The sequence below is a fragment of the Macrotis lagotis genome, chromosome 8 (assembly GCF_037893015.1).
Source record: "Macrotis lagotis isolate mMagLag1 chromosome 8, bilby.v1.9.chrom.fasta, whole genome shotgun sequence".
NCBI lineage: Eukaryota > Metazoa > Chordata > Mammalia > Peramelemorphia > Peramelidae > Macrotis > Macrotis lagotis.
Genome location: NC_133665.1, coordinates 42286299 through 42305965, shown reverse-complemented (window position 1 = coordinate 42305965; position 19667 = coordinate 42286299). Strand labels below are relative to the sequence as shown.

The window sequence follows — 19667 nt, the reverse complement described above, 5'->3', positions numbered from 1 at the left end:
GGGCATTTTTTTCATATGACTGTAGATAGCTTTAATTTCTTGGTGTGAAAACTGCTTGTTCAATTGGGCAGTGACTTGTTTTCTTATAAATTTAACTCAGTTCTCTACATATTTTAAAAATGAAGCCTTTATCAGAAATGCTAGCTGCAAAAATTGTTTCCCCATTCCCTGCTTCCCTTTTATCCTTCTTGCATTGGTTTTGTTTGTGCAAAAACCTTTTTAATTTAATGTAATCAAAATTATCCATTTTTGCATTAAAATGAGGAATGCTCTCTATCTCTTGTTTGGTCATAAATCCTCCCCCTTCTCAATAGATCTGTTTTTCCAGTTTGCTTACAGCATCTCCTTTTATGTCTTAATTCTGTGCCCATTTTGACCTTATTGGTATAGGTTGTGAGATTATTCCACCCTTTTTTTTTTATTCACTTAATACATAATATATTTTCTCCATCCCTCCAGTTTTAGTTTTTTAAATGTGCTTCTTTAGAGCAACAGCTTGTAGGATTTTGTTTTCTTGTCTGATCTTGTCATTCCTTTTCATCTTATTCAATTATTTAATCCATTCACATTTAAAACTATGAGAGTTAGGTTTCTAAAATTGGGAGGTTTTTTTTAAGTTTTGATTCCCCCCCCTTTTGCTAATTTGTTCCTTTAACTTTTTTTTTTAAGTTAACCCTGTTCCCACTGACTTCTCTTCCCCTCATTCGATACTCTTTTTTTGATTTTTACTCCTTTCCTTTTAGGATTTTGTTTATTAGTTCTCATCTCCTGCATTTATTTGGTTATGTGTTTCTTTGTTGTTGTTGTTGAGTCATTTTCAGTCTTGTATGACTCTTAATGAATCCATATGAATTCTTCTCATCAAGATCCTGAAGTGGTTTGTCATTTCCTTCTCCAGGTTATTTTACAGATGAAGAAACTGTGGGAAATAGAACTAAGTGATTTAGTTCTAGGTCACTCAGAGTTGCATAGCTAATAAATGTCTGAGGCCAGATTTAAACTCGGGAAGATGAGTCTGACTCTAGACCTGACATTTTATGCACAGTTTCACCTACCTGCCTATATTTCTGTATCTTCCTCCTAAATACATTCCCCCTTCTTCTGCTATCCCAAGTTTTTTTTATTTCATTTTTGTGTCTCTTTTGAAAAAAAAAGATTTTTTTCATTCTCTTCATTGTCCATTTTCTTTTAATGTTAAGACCTGATTCATGGCCCCCTAATTATCTGATCTTTCTTCTTTCTTTGTATTCTTCATAAAATCAAAGCTCATGGGGCAGCTTGGTGGCGCAGTGAATGGAGCATGGGCCCTGGAGTCAGAAGGACCTGAGTTCAAATCCAGCCTCAAACACTTAATAATTACCTAGCTGTGTGGCCTTGGGCAAGCCACTTAACCCTATTGCCTTTCTAAATAGCAAAAAAACAAAAACAAATCAAAGCTCACAAGGTATCCCTTTTAGGTTTTGCCCCTTGTTGATTTATGTCCTTCCTTGTAGGGCCTACCCTACAGATTCCCCTTTTCTATTTTGCCTCACTCTCAGAATGCTAACAGTTATTACAAGTGTCAGAGAGGACATTGCCTTATGATGAGACAGCTACCATTACACTGATTCACATTCTCTTGTTGACTTTTTTTCCCTTCCACATTTGCTAAATCTCCTTGGGTCCATAATTCCTTTAGATTCTAACTCTTTCCACCTTCCAAGATAAATAAACTTTTTCAGACTCTAAATCTTCGTCTTTCTTTTACACATAGGAACATTCATTAGTGGAACCCCCCCCCCCCCACTTTCAAAGTAAATACCCTTCCTCTCTTTTTTATTCTTTTCCCTTTCTTCTTCACCCACTCCCCTGTAGGCTTTCTGTCTTGTTGCTCATTCTTGATTTGACCCTACCACTTCACTCACTTCTCTGTCCCTCACCACCCATGAGCCCTTCCTTGCTGTAATATGGTCTCAAAAAAAAAGCATTCACCTCTATTCAGGGATGTTGTAAATTCTGTCCATAAATATGCCCCATCCAACTGTTTTCTGATGCCTGTCAGATTTTCACTTTCATCTCTGTCTCCTTGTGTACACTTTAGACAGAAAAGCACTTACTATTTTTTCTGTTTTCACTCTGTTGCATCCCTCAACTCTTCCTGCAGTCCTTTTGCTTTGGTGTCTGAGATGAAGATAATATCTTCACTTCTGGATTTTTAAAAAAATTTTAAAACTTCTTTATTGTTGCACATTTATCTTTTGTGCTATATGGTTAGGCTTAGATTTTCAGGTTTTATAATTTAACTATGCCTTGGAATTTTGTGGCCTTGACCTTTTTTTTTTTGCTGGAGGCACACTGAATTTTTTATATTGAAACTTTAAGTTCTGAGCAGTTCTCTTCTGTTATTTCCTTCATAATTGTGTTAAGGTTTTTGGTCCTGTTGTACTCTTCTAAGAGGATCTATGATCCTTAGATTTGTCCATGCATCGTATTTCAAAAATCTGTGTTTTTGCTTATAGAGTGAGCATATTTTCTTTTAAAGCTCTTATTTTTGCTTTTCTTTGTTAACTTTCACTTCAGTGTATTTGGATTCCTTGTTCTCACATTTGATTCTTTGGTGAGGTGTGCCATTACAAGTTCAATTTTTCTATTCTGTTCATTATTTTAGGGACTCATAATCTCATTTCTCTTATAAACCACCTTGAAATAGCATGTTATTGGAACCAATGTAAAGACTAACAGAATGCCTTCTGTGGGGGATGAGGGAGGGAAGCAAGAATGGGGGGAAATTTGTAAAACTCAAAATCTTTCTTTAAAAAAAGGGGGGCAGCTAAGTGGCGCAGTGGATAGAGCACCGGCCCTGAAGTTAGGAATACCTGAGTTCAAATTCGGCTCAGACACTTAATAATACCTAGCCATGTGGCCTTGGGCAAGCCACTTAACCTCATTTGCCTTGCAAAAACCTAAAAAAAAAATAGCATGTTATGGTATTCTCCTTAATTTCTACTAGGTCCTCTTTCTTGTCAAGTATTAGATCATTCCTCCTTTATTTTATAGTATTTACTCATAGATTCCTGAACTTATTTACTAGATGTAGAGGTCATATTTCCTTTTGTTATTAACTGCTTTTCCTTTCGTTTTATTTGATTATGTTCAAGGTCTTTTGGAATCTTTGGTATTTTCAATCTTCCTTCTTCAAACTCCCTCTAGCCCTCTACCCATCTCATTTTTTTCTTATTGCTTACTTCTGACTCCCTCCCCTCTGATTATGGTTCCTTTGGTTTCTGTGTCTCAGATGGTCTCAGCCTCCTCTCACACTGGGGGGTTCACAGTCCATCAGCTTGGTTCTCTGCCACAACTTGACTTCTTGGACCCAATTGGCCTCAGCTAGATGATGTGCTCATCACTGAGACTTGATGCAGTGCTCCCCAGTTCCCCAGATACCCATTGTCCTGTCCTGGTGATCTACCACTGCTTTTGTTCCTTAGTTCTTTGGCTTGGCACAGTCAGTTCAAAGCCTTGGCACACTGGCAGTGCAGAGCCACTGGTCCATTCAGAGCTATACAGCCTTGGTGCTCTCAGATTGCAACCCCTAGTAGACTTTTGTTCCTGAAGGACTGTGACTATTGAGGTCTAAGGGAACTTGCATAGCCTGGAAAGAAAAAAGGAGAACCAAAGTGTTGGGGTGAATTTTGATGTAAGTTTGTGTTGTGTCTAAGTCTGCTAGTGTAGCCTTGCTGTTGGTAATGTGGGAAGTGGGGGAGGGGTGAATTCAAGGTAAGTAAGCATCAGTTCTTAGAAATTATTTAATTTCATTTTTGGATTCTTGGGGTCCAAGAAAGCAGAAAGAGCTGCCTTTATCTTTGGTGCATAATTTCTCTTATGACTCAGTTTGAGAGGTAAATAGGGATCTGAGGAAATGTATAGACTGATATCTTGTTGCTCAATGATCCAGAATTATTTAGTTTTAAAATGTAAAGTTTCCTGTGTTTTATTGTATTTTTATTTATTTTGTTACATGTTTGCAAAATACATTTTAACCTGGTTTTGGCCACAAATGAGAGTGTTATGAGCCATATGACTTGTAAGCTATATGTTTTTGGAGGTTTTGTGATTCAGCATGGTGAAATCTATTAAAAATATTATAATTTTTGTCCATTAATGTTACACAGCTAGGCTATTGCAAGCAGTAAATGTTCTGTAATCATATTCTTGACCAATAGTTTATTTATTAATTTTTTTTTTGTTTAGTTTTTTGCAAGGCAATGGGGTTGCCTCGCAAAATGTATTTTGCTTGCCTAAGGTCACTCAGCTAAGTAATTATTAAGTGTCTGAGGCCGGATTTGAACTCAGGTACTCCTGACTCCAGGGCCGGTGCTGTATCCACTGCTCCATCTAGCTGCCCCTATTTATTAAATTCTAAAGGACATTTTGGAACTTGTTATCTCTTAGCTTATTAAGGATAGTTAGCTTCTGTGTATAATTTCAGCTACCTGATATTATCTTCTTATGATTCTCGAAAATGCTAAAATTTTATACCTTATGATGATATGTTGTGTCATTTCCACCTCTGTGTTGCATAATTTCCCTTAATCAACAAGTCTGTTAACTTTTAGGATAAAATTTGGGTACTTGAGAATTCAATCTCTTCATTATTGGGGGGTTTTTTCACTTTTACTTACATATTGTTAGTCAAGTTGATACAGATGTCACCCATGGAATGCATTTTGATTTCTCCTCTTGGATCTTAGCTATTTCATTGGCTGCATGAGGAGAAATTCAGCAAATCAATATTGCACTTCAAAATATAAATACTAGGGGCAGCAAGGTGGCGCAGTGGATAGAGCACCGGCCCTGGAGTCAGGAGTACCTGAGTTCAAATCCGGCCTCCGACACTTAATAATTACCTAGCTGTGTGGCCTTGGGCAAGTCACTTAACCCCATTTGCCTTTCAAAAAAACAAAACTAAACTAAAAAATATATATATATAAATACTAGATAAAGATATAGCTATAAATAGATATTGGAACAGTGGAGAGAGTAAGAGACTTGGAGTCCTATCAAATCCTGCCTCAGACTTTAGTAGCTGTCTGGCCTGGGAATGTCATTTAACTTCATTCAGTAACCCTAATATATAAAAAATAGGGATATTAATTATATTAATTATACCTATGTCTCAAGGTTGTTGTGATCAAATGTGATAACATGTAAAATAAGTTATAAACCTTAAAAGAACTATATAAATAAAAGCTATTATTAGTAGTAGTATTTTTTCTTGTTAACTTAACCAAGAAGTTTAATTATCATTTCTATGGAGGTGACATATAAATCTGTATATTGACTTACACTTCTTAAATTTTTCCTTCATCACCAATTGCTGAGTAGACTATCCATGGGTTGTCTTAAATTAAGCATGTCCAAAATTCCTCTTTGCTTCCAAACTTTCCTATTTATAAAGACAGCACCATTTTTCCAGGCTTATGTTTTCTTAATCTGGGCATTATTCTCAACTCTTTACTCTCCTATACCCTATTTATCCAGTTTAGTTGCCACAAGTTGACATTACCACCACAGCATCCTTGAAGTCAGTTTTTTACCCCTGTTCTTTAGAGTTTACTACTGGTTATGTGCTGTAGCTTAATCATACCTAGTGGTGGGATTCAAGTAAATTAACAACCAGTTCTTTGCTCTAATGACAATTTTAAGTATTCAAAAAGATATAACGAAAGATAGTTTAATATTTCATGCATTTAATATTCAAATAAGAACAATAAAAGTGGTACACAAAACTATATTGTTAATATTACTCACAATTAGCAAACATATTCTTATAGAAAGCAGCCACATGACCACAGCAGTCATTGTTGGAATATATTTAGAATCAAAATTCATTCTACCTATTCTAATTCTTTTTTTCTTCTACTTCCATGGCTTCTGAAATGGGTAATAAGCCCAGCTTCCTATTGATTTTTCCCTTTGGTTCAGGGAACACCAGCGAACTCATAATATCTCTGAGAATTTTGGGCGTAACACAAAGCAGAAACAAATGACAGCTGATCCCCTGGATATTGAGCACGTTTTTTCTTTAAGTTATTTGTTTCCTGAAGTAACAAAAATGAGGGAATTAAAATGATTAAAATGTACTTCATCAAGAGTATAATGAGTTTTAAGAAATGAATAAATAAATTTTACAAGCATAGTTCCATCAATTTTTTTCCTCCTATGGATGGAATGAACATTACTACAGGTGCTTAGAAAAGATTGTTGCTCAGATGAATGTTAAAAAAGAGTAAGGAATGTAAATTTGTGATTTCCACATTGGACCCAAGCGCTCACCTTAGAGAGAACTCTGATTACAAGAGTCATTTTAGCAACTAGTTCCCCAATCTCAGCATAAAATTAGGTATCAGTTCTCCTGAACTGTGCAAACCCACTGAATTCCCCCACTGTGGAATTATACCCACTGTGTGCCCCTCTATCAACACCTGTAATTTGCATTTTGAATTCTTTGAAAAATGTGCATTTCCATATTTGCTTCCAAACTGCAGCAACCCAGCAAACACCAACAGAATATTTTTATTCAAAAGATGAACCTCACCTTGTGACACATTTATGGGAGGTTAAGGATAAGTAGACCCACGAGTTGTAATCTCCTTTGTTGAAAGATACTTCCACACTGATGAGATGACAGATCTATTTGATATCAGTAACTGAGAAGTATGAGAGTATATCAGGAGTGTGTAGCTGAGTCAGAGGCTTTGTGATAATTTAGACAGTGTAAATGTTATGGTGCTTTTGAGGGATTTCTCGAATAATTCAAGTAATCTGAATCAAGTAATGATTCAGAAATTAGCTACTCTTTTGACTCTTGGGACTTTTTGCTCCTTAGCCAATATATTATTTTAAATGTTTATAGGGGCAGCTTAAGTGGCATGGTAGTTAGAGCACTGGGTCTGGAGTTCAAATATGACCTCAGAAACTTGAGACACTGGCTGTGTGACCTTGGTCAGGCTGCTTAATCCCATTGCCTTGCAAAAAGCAAAAAAAAAAAGTGTCAATATATTTGTTTTTACAAGTTATGGCACAGTAATAAAAGCTATGAAAATAGTAAGACATATCATTGTTTGGAGGTGAAATTAGTGTTCCCACTTTTTGGAAAGAGGTATGTGTTTTCTTTTGTTAAGAAAGCTGAAATCAGCACTGGCTTTGGAGTCAGGAGTACCTGGGTTCAAATCTGGTCGCAGACACTTAATAATTACCTAGCTGTGTGGTCTTGGGCAAGCCACTTAACCCCATTTCCTTGAAGAAAAAAAAAAGAAAGCTGAAACCAGACTTGCATCAGAGAGGAAGTTAATTTCTAGTAATTAAAATGCCACTGTGAGTGTTTGAATTGATAATTATGGATCTTGTCCTTTTCTACTATTTTTCAGTTTATCAGCATAGCTGGAATTTTGGTTATTATATTAATATCCAGATTTTCTGTTCCATGTTTGATGCAACTTGTTTTTTTTCATTGTGTTAGAGTTCTTGCAATCATATAACCAGAATTTTTTCTTATTTTTCCACCTTTAGGGAATCTCCCTTAATTTCTTTGCTTCTCAAGCCTCTTTAGTAAACTTTTTGATTGATGTTGAATTGTTTATTTTGTTCCGTGCACTGCTTTGACTCTTTGTATTATGTTAACTTAGCTTTTATTTTTAATTGATGATTAAGGGTATTAAGAATTCCTGTTATGCTTTTGTTACATGTATTCCATTATGCCTGTTTCCTTTTTTATTGTTTTTAATCAATTATATAATGTTCAAGTTTTCTACTCTGCATTTAACTAGATATTGAATATTCCAGTACCTTTCTACAAGTCTTCAAAAGTTTTCTCAAGCCATTTTTGCTTGGTGGCATTAGTTCTTCCTTCCTTCCTATGGTTTTTGTGTGCCAAAAAGATACAGCATGTTTCCTTTTATTCAGGCCTTGAAATATTTATAAAATCTGTCAGATAATGTAGGAGAATGTTTTTTATTCATGATGGTCATAGCAAATAAGTTTTTAAAAATTACTGTTATCGTTCAGTTAGTCTTTTAATTGAATCCATGCCATTATATTCAGGAAAGACTTTTTGGAGTTCTATTCTTACATATACTCGTTTTTAATTATTGTGATTTTAATAATTTTAATGTTGCTATTATTTGCCTAACTTTACACCTATATTTAAGTAGATGTAATAGGGCCAGGCCCATATTTAGTCACCTGATTCTAGGGCCCCATGTTTTTGACATTTTATATCTGTGTGTGTGTGTTTGTGTGTGTGTGATATTACTGTTTTGTATATACAAGATTGCACTAAAAGCCAATTTTCCTAAGACCCATTTCATGTTATAGATATATTATCATGAACTGCCTTACTCATATTTCTACAGAAGCCACAAGATGGCAATATCGTACTGTAGAATGTTAGAATTAGAAGGTGCCCCAGTCATCATCTGGGTCCAAATTTATATTTTGCCATAGAAGAAACTTAAGGTCCAGTTGGGGAAGTGACTTGTTCAGGATCACCCAGTAAAGATACATTGGCAGAAGGAGTTGGCTTCTTAATTCCCTTGTAGCATACTTTCCTTTACAATACTGTCTCCCATAAAAATAAATTTTTCTTTGTTAAAATTGAAATATATTTCTGTAGGACCAAATTTGCAAAATTAATGCTTTTATGATTTGAAAATTATGGGAATGGGTAAAGGTTTCCAAATTATCCAGTGCTCCTTAATATCCAATGTTATAGAAAATGTCCTTTTCTAGGAATTTTTCCTAGTTGTATATGTTTTCCACATAGGTGTTTTATATATTTTAAAACGTGGAAGATATTTGTTTTGAGGGTCATTTTTGTACCTACTAGACACTCTTCAGTTACACCAACCAGCACTGGTATTTTTTCAGATTTTTTTTGTTTTCTTGGACACTCGAACTGCAATTAGTTCAGGCTTTCCACTTTCATTTGTTAGATGTTAGTTTATTAAATATGACCTGCAATAGATAGGAACTAAAGACTGAAAAGCATTCATAACACATAATTAGCATTTCAAAAATTATATTAGCATTCTTAATGAAAGTGGAATGATTATTGGGGAATTGGGGGGAGTAAAGGGGGGGAGGGTATTATTGATTGGGAACTTGTTGACTGAACCCTAGAATTCTTTGGAAAGATTTTCATTCTAATCTAGGGAGTTGTGTGTTTGTTTTGGCCTAGGTGCCTTCCCTATAGGATGCTGCACCTAGTTTTCATCACTCATTCTTGTTATGACAAGTCTCTGCTCAGAAATCTTCAGTGACTCCCTTACTGCCTACTCCTTTTCTTGGTTTAAGTCTCCCATAATGAATATGTTGTCTCCTTACTTTTCCTGAAGTCTTACCATGCTTATATTATTCCTTGCCATACATTTTTATGTTCTCTCCAAATGGGACTAATCCTAGTCCCAAATTTCTACCTCCACACCTCTGATCACATATTTCCTCTGCCTAATATGTCTTCCATTTACAAGCAGCCTATTGAATTCTTACCAAACACAAGTGCCTCCAAGAATCTCTCCCTATTGGCCTCAATAAGCTTTGTTTTGCACCTCTTGAATATACTGATATGGTACCTGGAATATAAGTTCTTAATAATGTATTTTAATTAATAGTCAAGTATTATATTACTACCAATACATATTAACATAGATACATGTAGATTTTCATTACTTACATGTGTATTATTCCTCAGTTTGACTAGGGAATTCTCTAAATTTTGAATCTTGCTCTCAGTGGGCACTTAACAAATCTCTGTCCCATTTAAAATTAACCTTAGTGATACTATACAGACATACACCTGCAGAATGCACTCAGAAACAAATCTTGGATGTTAATGGCATAATGTATTTAAATTTAAATATATTCTATTAAGACTAAATAATGAGTGAAATAAAAATTTCCTATTAGAAAACCTTGTTTTAAGCTGGAAAATAAGATGCACAGTTGATCTCAAAATTCAAGAACCAAGAGTCATAGAAAGTACTAAAATTAATAGATTTTACTTTAAACATGAAACATGATTCAGTTTGTAGCCAAATAAAATACTGAACTTTGATGGAAAATGATAGAGCAATATATTAAATGTTTCCTGCTCAAGACCTTCTGAAAAAATAAAGGACCCAAAGATATTAGAAAAGAAATACATTTTCGGGTGGCTAGGTGGCGCAGTGGATAGAGCACCAGCCCTGGAGTCTGTGTGGCCTTGGACAAGCCTCTTAACCCCATTGCCTTACAAAAAAAATTTTTTTTTTAAAAAAAATACATTTTTTCCCCACAAAGTGACCCATAAAAACCTCACTTCTAAGCCAGAGTTGCATTCCAGCAAAGGTCCACAGTTAAACCTACCTATTCATTGTTCTCCCATCCATTATCCAGGAAATCTTTTAAATGATGAAGAAGAACATATTATAAAAAGTATTTTTCAGTGAATTTACTTTGACTTTCTGCCATGTTTTGATCTGATTAGCTACTACTAATAACACATAATACTAATAATGGAATAAATCTCTGACAAAGTAAAGTAGAAATACCTAAACTTATTTATGTTAGACCATATATCCTTTCTTTTAACAACAGCAACTTGAAAGTTTTAGAAATATACTTTTTGGCAATTAACAAAAAAGGATCCCAGGCGTTTAGATTTTCTAATGGAAATTTAAATCAGCATGAGGTATGAGCATAATTCAAGTATGTAATTAATTTACTTACAGCTTATCCTGCTTATTACAAGTTTAAAGGATGAGTAATTTAACTGTTCTAATAAAGTTGCACAACTTGAAAGTGTTCTGTCATTTCTCAAAATATCCATTACACTTCTATGGGCCCTATCTATCATTTCTTTGGTTTTTGAATGAGAATATTTATTTATGTAAGACAGATTCTTAGCATGTGGTTTGGGAGTTACTTGTGACCTAAAGGCTGGTTTAGAAGACAGGGTAGAACAAATAATATTGGGTTAATGTTCCTAGCCAGCAGAGGGTGGGGGAAAAAATCTCAGAAAGGAAATATCACTTATGCTTAAATAGCTTTATTGCTAGCATTATTTGTCCATCCTTTTCAAAGAGGACCAGTGTATATCACTGGTTATGTCTTGACTTGTGTGTGATCTGAGTTAAAGTGAGGCAGATTTGACTGAAGTCCTCAACCTCACTGTCTCTATAAGACATCAAAGTCCAATGGCAAGACAAAAGTCAGGATAACTAGAAATGGCCCAAGATGCAGTAGATGATCTTTGCATCTTTGATGCCTGACCAAGCTCTATATGTTCCACAGCTCCTCTTCTGCCCATGTCACAAGGCAAAGTCTTTACATGCTTAGAGTAAGCATTCCCCTAATTCACTGACAGATTTGAAGACTTTCAGTTACCCTCAACCTGGTTTTACTCTGTTGTTGATATGTTTATTAGGGTGTGGCCACTGCACATTATAGATTCTTAGAGCCAAAGGTGAGAGTTAGGTCAATCTGGTGGGCACCAAAGTTGGATGAGCAGCTCGGAAAAGGACACAGCAAAACTAGAGGTGCTAGGTATAAGATAGCTAGGTCTGGAATCAGGAATACTTATCTTTGTGGGTTATGTCTAGCCTTAGACATTTACTAACTGTGTGATCCTGGGCAAGTCACTTAGAACCCTAATTGTCTCAGTTCCCTCATTTGTAAAATGAGCTGGAGAAGAAACTGGCAAACCATTCCAGTATCTGTGCCAAGAAAAGCCAAATGGGATCACAAAGAGTCAGGCGTGACTGAATATCAGTAACAAAAAATTGCTGGTAACTTCAAAGGATTGTGGATAGATGTAGTTCTCTCTTTCTTCATCCAGCTGTGCTCCATATCCATTCTTCCATTTACTAAGGAGCAGAGTAAATGAGACATGGAGTTTGTAGATATTTGTTCCACTGAAGTGATGCTTTTACTGAGAAGTTTGAAGAAAACCACAATGAAAATAACTTTATAGCTAAAACTTTCATATTAGATATGGAAGAATAGTTTAGAAATCAGATGATAATTCGAATGACTAAGAAGACATTGCAAACTCACATTGATGCAGTATTCTCCCAATAGGACATAAATCTTTAAAATATTTAAATATATATAAAATTAGGTGCTTATAGTATATTTTATTGTGATTTTTTAACTAAATAACCATTATAGGATAAGATTTGAACTCTGCTAAAGTTGTGAATAAATTTAAAGAAAAGCTTATTAAAAAAAACAGTCCAATAGGGGAAGTTGGAATAGGGAGGAAAAATAAGATGTTTACATTAGGAAAAGTGTGCTTTTAATGGAAGAACACTTGTTTCAATATTCATTATAAGTATATTCACTTTATCTTTAGCAAGTAAATGTACTAATTGATCCTAGTTATGTATTACTTTCAACCATGTGTTAAATTGTAAAATTCATTCTTAGTTGCCAGACCAAATAGCTGATCATAGTTTGAAGACCCCTGTGTTAGATAAATCAATCTTTTAGACATTTTTTAAAATTTTTGTATTTTTATTAGATATTATTTGAGTTTTACAATTTTCCCCCAATCTTCCCTCCTCCCACCCCACAAATAGCACTCCGTCAGTTTTAGACATTTTTCTCTGTGTTAATTCATATTTATACTTTCTCCCTTATTTTTCCCTTTCTTGTATTTTTTCTTTCCCACCCCAAAATCAGGTGTACATATGCAAATCTCTGCTGTGCTAGAAAACCATTAAACATTGAAGAACATTAAAGAATTCCTAAATCTTATAGAGTATTAGACTGAGAAGAACCTTAGAGATTGCCTAGCATAACTAAGTCCCAGAATGTTGAAGTGACTTATCCAAGGTCACAGAATGAATTATTGGCAGAACCAGGACTGTAATCCAGATATTTAGATCCCTAGCCCAATGTCCTTTCTAGGTCCATATAACTCCCTTGCCCAGAGTCACACACAGCTAAGGTCTTAAGTCTGGATTTGAACTCAGGTTTTCCTGACTTCAGACCCAGTGTTCCCTTACTGCACTATCTAATTGCCATCAAGTCTTTTCTAACTTAGCTCCTGCAAAAGGGAGTATTGTATATTTCCCCATCTCCCTCCCGTCAGCCATGTTACAAATAATAAAAAAAAAAGAGAGAGAAAGCAAAAAAGCAGTTCAGCAAAACTAGCCAGTCTGTTAAGTCAGTAAATATATGTAAGGTTTCATACCAATAGTTTCCCACATCTGCAAAGAAGAGAGTTTAGTTTATCACATCTTCTTTGAGGCCAAGCTTGATCAGTAATTATTTGTATTCAGCATTTGGTTTCTAATTTTTTTCCCATATTTCAATTGTTGCCTTTCCATTTATACTGCTGCAGAATGCCCACATATTTTTTTATCCTGTTTATTTCACAGTTCCATCAGTTGATGGATTCCCATGCTTCTTGGTATTCTTTACATATATAATTTTTTCACTTAATAGTACTTTATTTTTTTCAATTAAATGTAAAAACAATTTTCAGCATTCATTCTTATAAAATTGAGTTCCAAATGTTTCTCTCTCCCTCCATTCCTTCCTCCATCCCCAAGATAGCACTCAGTTCTGATGTTATACATTTACAACCAGTTTAAACATATTTCCACATTAGTCATGTTTTGAAAGAAGAAACAGAACAAAAGTTAAAACTATGAGAGAAAAGAAACAAAAATAGAAGTGAAAATAGTATACTTTGATATACATTTAGACTCCATAGTTCTTTCTCTGGATGTGGATGACATTTTCCATTTTGGATCATGATGTTGCTGAGAAGAGCTATGTTAATAATCATAGGTGATCACTACATAATGTTGCTGTTACTTTGTACAATATTCTCCTGGTTCTGCTCACATTGTTCAGTATTAGTTCAAGTAAGTTTTTCCAAGTTTTTCTGAAACCCTCCTCCTGTTCATCCTTTCTTATATCACAGTAGTAATTCACCACAATCTTATACCACAGCTTGTTCAGCCATTCCTCAATTGGTGAACATTTCCTCAATTTCCAAACCTTTGCCACCACAAAAAGAACTGCTATAAATAAGGATGTACATGGGTGTTCTTTCCCCCCTTTTTATTATCTTTTTCATAAGAATTCATTTTAAAAATTTTGCTAAATAGTCATTTAAAATCCAAGAAATCTATATAGTAATCCCCTGATTCTTCAGTTGAGTAACTGTCAAAAAAAATTAAATCAACATAACCTGTTCTTAATGAAGCTATGCTGGCTTTTTGTGGTTACTCCTTCCTTTTCCTGATGTTTAAAGAATCCTTTAATTTAACAACTCTTAAGAACATTTATTAAGCATCTTGGACAGGCAGCCAAGTAGAGTGAAGAATATGTGAAAAACTTAGGTTCAGATCCTACCTGAAAATGACAGCTTTATTAGAATTTTATCATTTCTCTTTAGGCCTCAGTTTCCTTATTTGTAGGTTAAGGAATTGGACTCATGAACTCCAAGGTTCCTCATAACTCTAGACATAAGATCTTATGAATGAGGCACTTAAGTTCTAGAACTTTTCATGTTTTTTTTGTTTGTTTGTTTTCTTTTTTAGGCTTTTGCAAGGCAAATGGGGTTAAGTGGCTTGCCCAAGGCCACACAGCTAGGTAATTATTAAGTGTCTGAGATCGGATTTGAACCCAGGTACTCCTGACTCCAGGGCCGGTGTGTTACCCACTACACCACCTAGCTGCCTCAGTTCTAGAACTTTTCCCCTAATGAAAACTAAACCCCAGTGACATGATTTTCAGGCTGTTTGCTTTCCTTTTTTTTGGATATCATTACACTGTTTCCTCTTCCTTAATCCTGTGGTACCTAACTCTTGTTCTTTAAAATGTTTCAAAGGTCTTTCAGCAAATGGGAATGAATTTCTTTTTCCAGATACTTTTACTCTTATGTTTGGCTAAACCTCTAATGAAGGGCAGCTAGTTGGTGTAGTGAATGGAGTCAGGGTCTGGAACCAAGATTCCTCTTCTTGAGTTCCAATCTGGCCTCAGACACTTATTAGCTGGGTGACCCAAAGCCTCTTAAAGCCTATTGGCCTTAGTCTCTTTATCTGTAAAACGAATTGAAGAAGGAAATGACAAATCACCCCAGTATCCCAAAGAAAATCCCAAAATGGAGTCATAGTCAGGTATGACTGAAAATGACTGTACAACAACAAAACCTCTAAAGAGTTTCCTATGAAGGCATCAATAATACACTATTTGCCATTTTTGTTTTCTCCTTGGCAGAGAAAACAGAAGCATTTTGAGTTGAAAAGTTTAACTAATTTTTCAAGTTATGATTGTAGATGGTGCTTTTGAAACATTATTAATTTATTACCTTAAAGATTTGATCACTCATAAATTGCTAGTTCCCAGCAAAAGCAACTCATGCTGTTTGGGTATGATCTAATCTTTAGACCTTACAAGAATAGCTAATAGTAGTTTTCATCTTGAGCATTATAGAACCTTTGAGATTCATGGATAGAATTGATATTTTAGCACTTTGCTGTGGGGGATAGTAGATGATGTCAGATTAAATTTAAATTGATCTCTTGGTGTTTATCTCTGGTCCATGTGCAATTACTTCAGCACTGGAGAACCTTTCAAAGGCATCCTGTCAATACAGCTACCTGACAGTCATTTGTATTTGTAAACTGTGCATTTGGCACCTGCTGTTCTCTGTTGCTCTGTGGGGAGTGGGGAGTCAGATTGGGTATACAATGAAGTTATTGGTTAGTACAACTCAGTGGGAGTTATTGAAGGAAAAGAAACAACACTTGCATGCCCTTAGGAGAGGATAAGAGAGAAAAAGAAAGTGGTAACATTAATGCATACCTTTTTTCCTTTTCTTTAACAGAAAATAATTAATGACCAGAGAGCTCTGTACATACCATTAAATTGTTTGTAGCAACCACTACTTGTTTTTACTTTGAAAACAGATTTTAATAATCTAATCTGAATTTATTTGGTTTTTCTGGTTTCAGAATTCCAAACAAGCTTAAGCAGTTTGTATTAGACTTGCATTCGGGAAAATTGCACAGAGAATTCCATCATGGTCCTGATCCCACTGATGTTGCTCCTGGACAGGTAGGAGTTTGCATATTCTTTCATTAGTATATTTTTTTCCCAGTTGTGGAAAGAGAAGCTGTTAAGCAGATGCTCAAAGGAATCTTTCATTTCTTTGTTGGGTAAAATGAAAGTTTCCCTGAATTCTCTAATGATGAAAACTAGAGATTTTACAGATACTAATTTCTTTTTTCAGTGATAGAATATTCTAAATAGGAAAACCAAAATTATGTTGACAAAGTATTAAATAGTACCTTCTAGAGGTGGCAGATTTTAGAGGAAAAAAAATCAGTGAATTCAGTGATTCTTTTGTTTAATTACACCTCTGGCTTACAGATGGATCACATTATATAGAGACTAATGGTTTTTTTTGTTAATTTTTCTGATCTAATATAATACTGCATATAGTTTATGATGAGTGTAGTTTTATGGTGTTTTCTTTTGGAGGTATATACATATACATATTTTTCTGAATTTTCAGTAGGTAATAATATTTATAGGGTTGTTTAATTTGGCTTGTTTTTGTTTTTGAGACTTTCCCTCCCTATTTTGCCCAGAAATAGGAGTGCAGTGGTCCCTCACAGGCCTGATCCCAAGACTGTAAACTGACAGAAGCTTTAATTAGCCTGTTCCTTTTTTTCTAACATAAGCTGGTTTGCTCCCTTTCTTAGGCAGTCTTATAGCTATCATTTTTCAGGAGCTCATATTTGTACAAAATGTGGACATCTAAATAGTTTTTAGTCCTATTGCAGCTTAGAACTCACAAATTTACATAATTCACCATAGTGATTAGAGGTATGCACCACCATACCTATTCCATTAGATTTTTTTTTGTTTCAAAGTTTTTAGTTTCTTTATGACTCAAAATGAGTATTTTTTGTAATGAATGTAATTTCTATTCACTCTTTTCCTATCTTAACAAACATCCCAGGGGCAGCTAGGTGGTGCAATGGATAGAGCACCGGCCCTGGAGTCAGGAGTGCCTGAGTTCAAATCTGACCTCAGACACTTAATAATTACCTAGCTGTGTGGCTTGGGCAAGCCACTTAACGCCATTGCCTTGCAAAAGCCTAAAAAAAAAAATCCCTTCTTTTTGAATGATTTTGGCTTAAATTACCTTTTCTCCTTGGATGTTATAATTTTTGCTTCCCTTTTCCTCTTAAAAATTTTTTTTCTTTTCACTTAGTTTATTTAGTGATTAAATTATTTTCATTGACAGGAGCCCTTTTAAAGAAATTTAAGAGTTCCTTTGAATGAAGGAATTTTAATAATTTGGAAACTAAAGAAGCTAATAATCTCATCCTGCTGAACAGATAGCTTTGAAGAAGTGCCGCAAGGTTTTGTTTTGTTTTTTCTAAATATAAAGTAAGATTAATATTTTTCCAGGCTTGGAAAAAAAATGATATACATCATAAAAGACCATTTAATATTGTCACCTGAGCTAAGTTAAGCCAAACATCTGTTTCACTGAACTAATGAGATGAGGCAATTGAGCATGACAAGAAAAAAACCCAGAGGGACAGATACAATGTCATGTATATGGCATACTTTTATCATATTAGAATTCCTTTGTTCTTTCTCAAAAGTTCAAAAGACAAGGTCTTTTTATTTACAATTAGTGTACATTGCAGAATATTATTAAGGTAAAATTAAAATGTTGAAATGTTAGCTTTTCTCTCACTGAGTTTTAGACTACTGCACCATTTAAGTAGCTTGGGCAGAAAGACATATAAATAGGAAATTCTATATATGGAATCAGAACTATATTAAAGAAAAGATCTAGGTTGTCTAGTTATTAGGAAATTCTCTACACCCAAAAGAGATGTGAATGTAGTGTGGGTTACCTAACATGTCAACAGGAAAAAAACGGGTCATTTCTGTAGTAATTGAGACTGGGAGAAGCCATACATTTTTTCTCAAAAGCATTTGAAATAAAACAGCACCTAAGTCCTCTTCTATGGAAAATGAAATCAGTGACTGGTTCTCTCAAATAAAGTGGCTACCTTTAGTCAATAAAGTATCAGGTATTTATTGAGCTTCAACTACCTATCTTTAACTCTGTGCTGAAGTTATAACATAACCTCAAAGCTGAAATATATTATGTTTTTATCTTTTACAGCAAATTCAAGATGTAGCAAGCAGTCCACCAGAGAGTTCCTTTCAGAAACTAGCACCCAGTGAATATAGGTATACCTTATTGAGAGATCGAGATGAGCTTTAAAAACTTGAACAAAAAAATTGCAAGCCTTTCAAACAACAGCATCAACTTATGTGGTGGAAATAGTAAACCTATATTTTCATAATTCTATGTGTATTTTTATTTTGAATAAACTAAAAGAAAGGTTTGGGTTTTTAATTCCCCTGACTCAAATTATATGATTTGGTGGGTCATACAGTATAACTTCTTTTTTAAAGTCCTAATGAGATTTAATAAAAAAAAAAAAAGACATCAGAGGCCCATTTTCACTTTGGATTTAACCCTAACCTCCAAAATGTTCATGAATAATCCAATGGAAAATAATATTGCCAGAGACAATATGTTAACTCACATTAAATGAGAATTGGGATGTTTTCTGTGTAGCCTGGTAGTATGTACTCTCTTTTTCCCCTTCCTTTCCATAGGAATAATTTTGTCGGTACTTTCATTGTCACATTTCTCACAACAAAGAGGGTATATATTCTGGATACTTGGGAGGGGAATAAATTAAAGTTTTACAGAACTTTGTGTTGTGTTACTGATTCGTGGGATGCTGCTTATGAATTTGATTATGGTCTTTTGGGATCTTTGACTTTGTAACTTGTTACTGAAGAAGCCAGAAAACTTTAAGTCAGAAATTTGGCCTGACACATTCTCTGAGCCTAAAAAGAGGAAAGAAAAGGAAAAAAATGTTTTTTAAGCTTATAAATGTTTACATAATAATGACTGTTGGAAGTATTTCAAACTAAACTATTGAGAGTGATCTATTCATAAATTTGTAAAAAAATTCCAAATCAAATTAATTTCAAATGAAGAATACAACAAATAAAATGTGTTCAATTCCCTAATATGTCCATTTAAAGTAGATCTTCCCTGTAGCAAATTATGACTCTCTAAGGTTGTACTGAACCAAACCTAAATTCGTCTTATAAATTGTTCTTCTACCCAACCTCAACTACCTGCTACCTTTTTTGGGTCTCCCACTGACCTGAGTGAGTTATTGACAGAGCTGCTACTCAGCATTCTGTCCACTGAATTCTTGATGCAGGATGTAGAGGAAAGCAGCTCATGGGAAAGACCAAAGCCAACAGAGTGGTGCTTTGCTGGCTTGGGCTGGCACTATATGGACTTAGGAGTCTTTTTATACTTTTTATACTAATACATATAAGTCAACTCCAGTTTAGAGGAAGGATGTTTTTTGTTTTTTTTGGGGGGGGGGGTTGTTTTTAATTTAAAAAGTTGACTTATGTGCTATTATGTAGAGTATGTAATGATACCTGTTAGACCTACCAGTTCTTTCAAAATAAAAAATAAAAAACTTCAGATTTCTACTGGACATTTAATTATTCTGTTCTTTTGAAAAAAGGACCAGCTAAGGGCAGCTAGGTTGCACAGTGGC

At 34.7% G+C, this 19667-nt stretch overlaps 1 protein-coding gene across 3 annotated transcripts in view; it reads left to right on the top strand.

Moving 5' to 3' along the window:
- Nucleotides 1-18791, top strand: part of ERP44 (endoplasmic reticulum protein 44) — a 137964-nt gene extending 119173 nt beyond the window's left edge. For all 3 annotated transcript variants that reach the window (XM_074196735.1, XM_074196734.1, XM_074196736.1), the window contains exons 11-12: nt 15990-16092; nt 18191-18791. In XM_074196735.1, coding sequence (XP_074052836.1) covers nt 15990-16092; nt 18191-18292 — 205 coding nt within the window. In that variant the 3' untranslated portion in view covers nt 18293-18791. The remainder of the gene's footprint in view (nt 1-15989; nt 16093-18190) is intronic.
- Nucleotides 18792-19667: the final 876 nt, after the last annotated feature.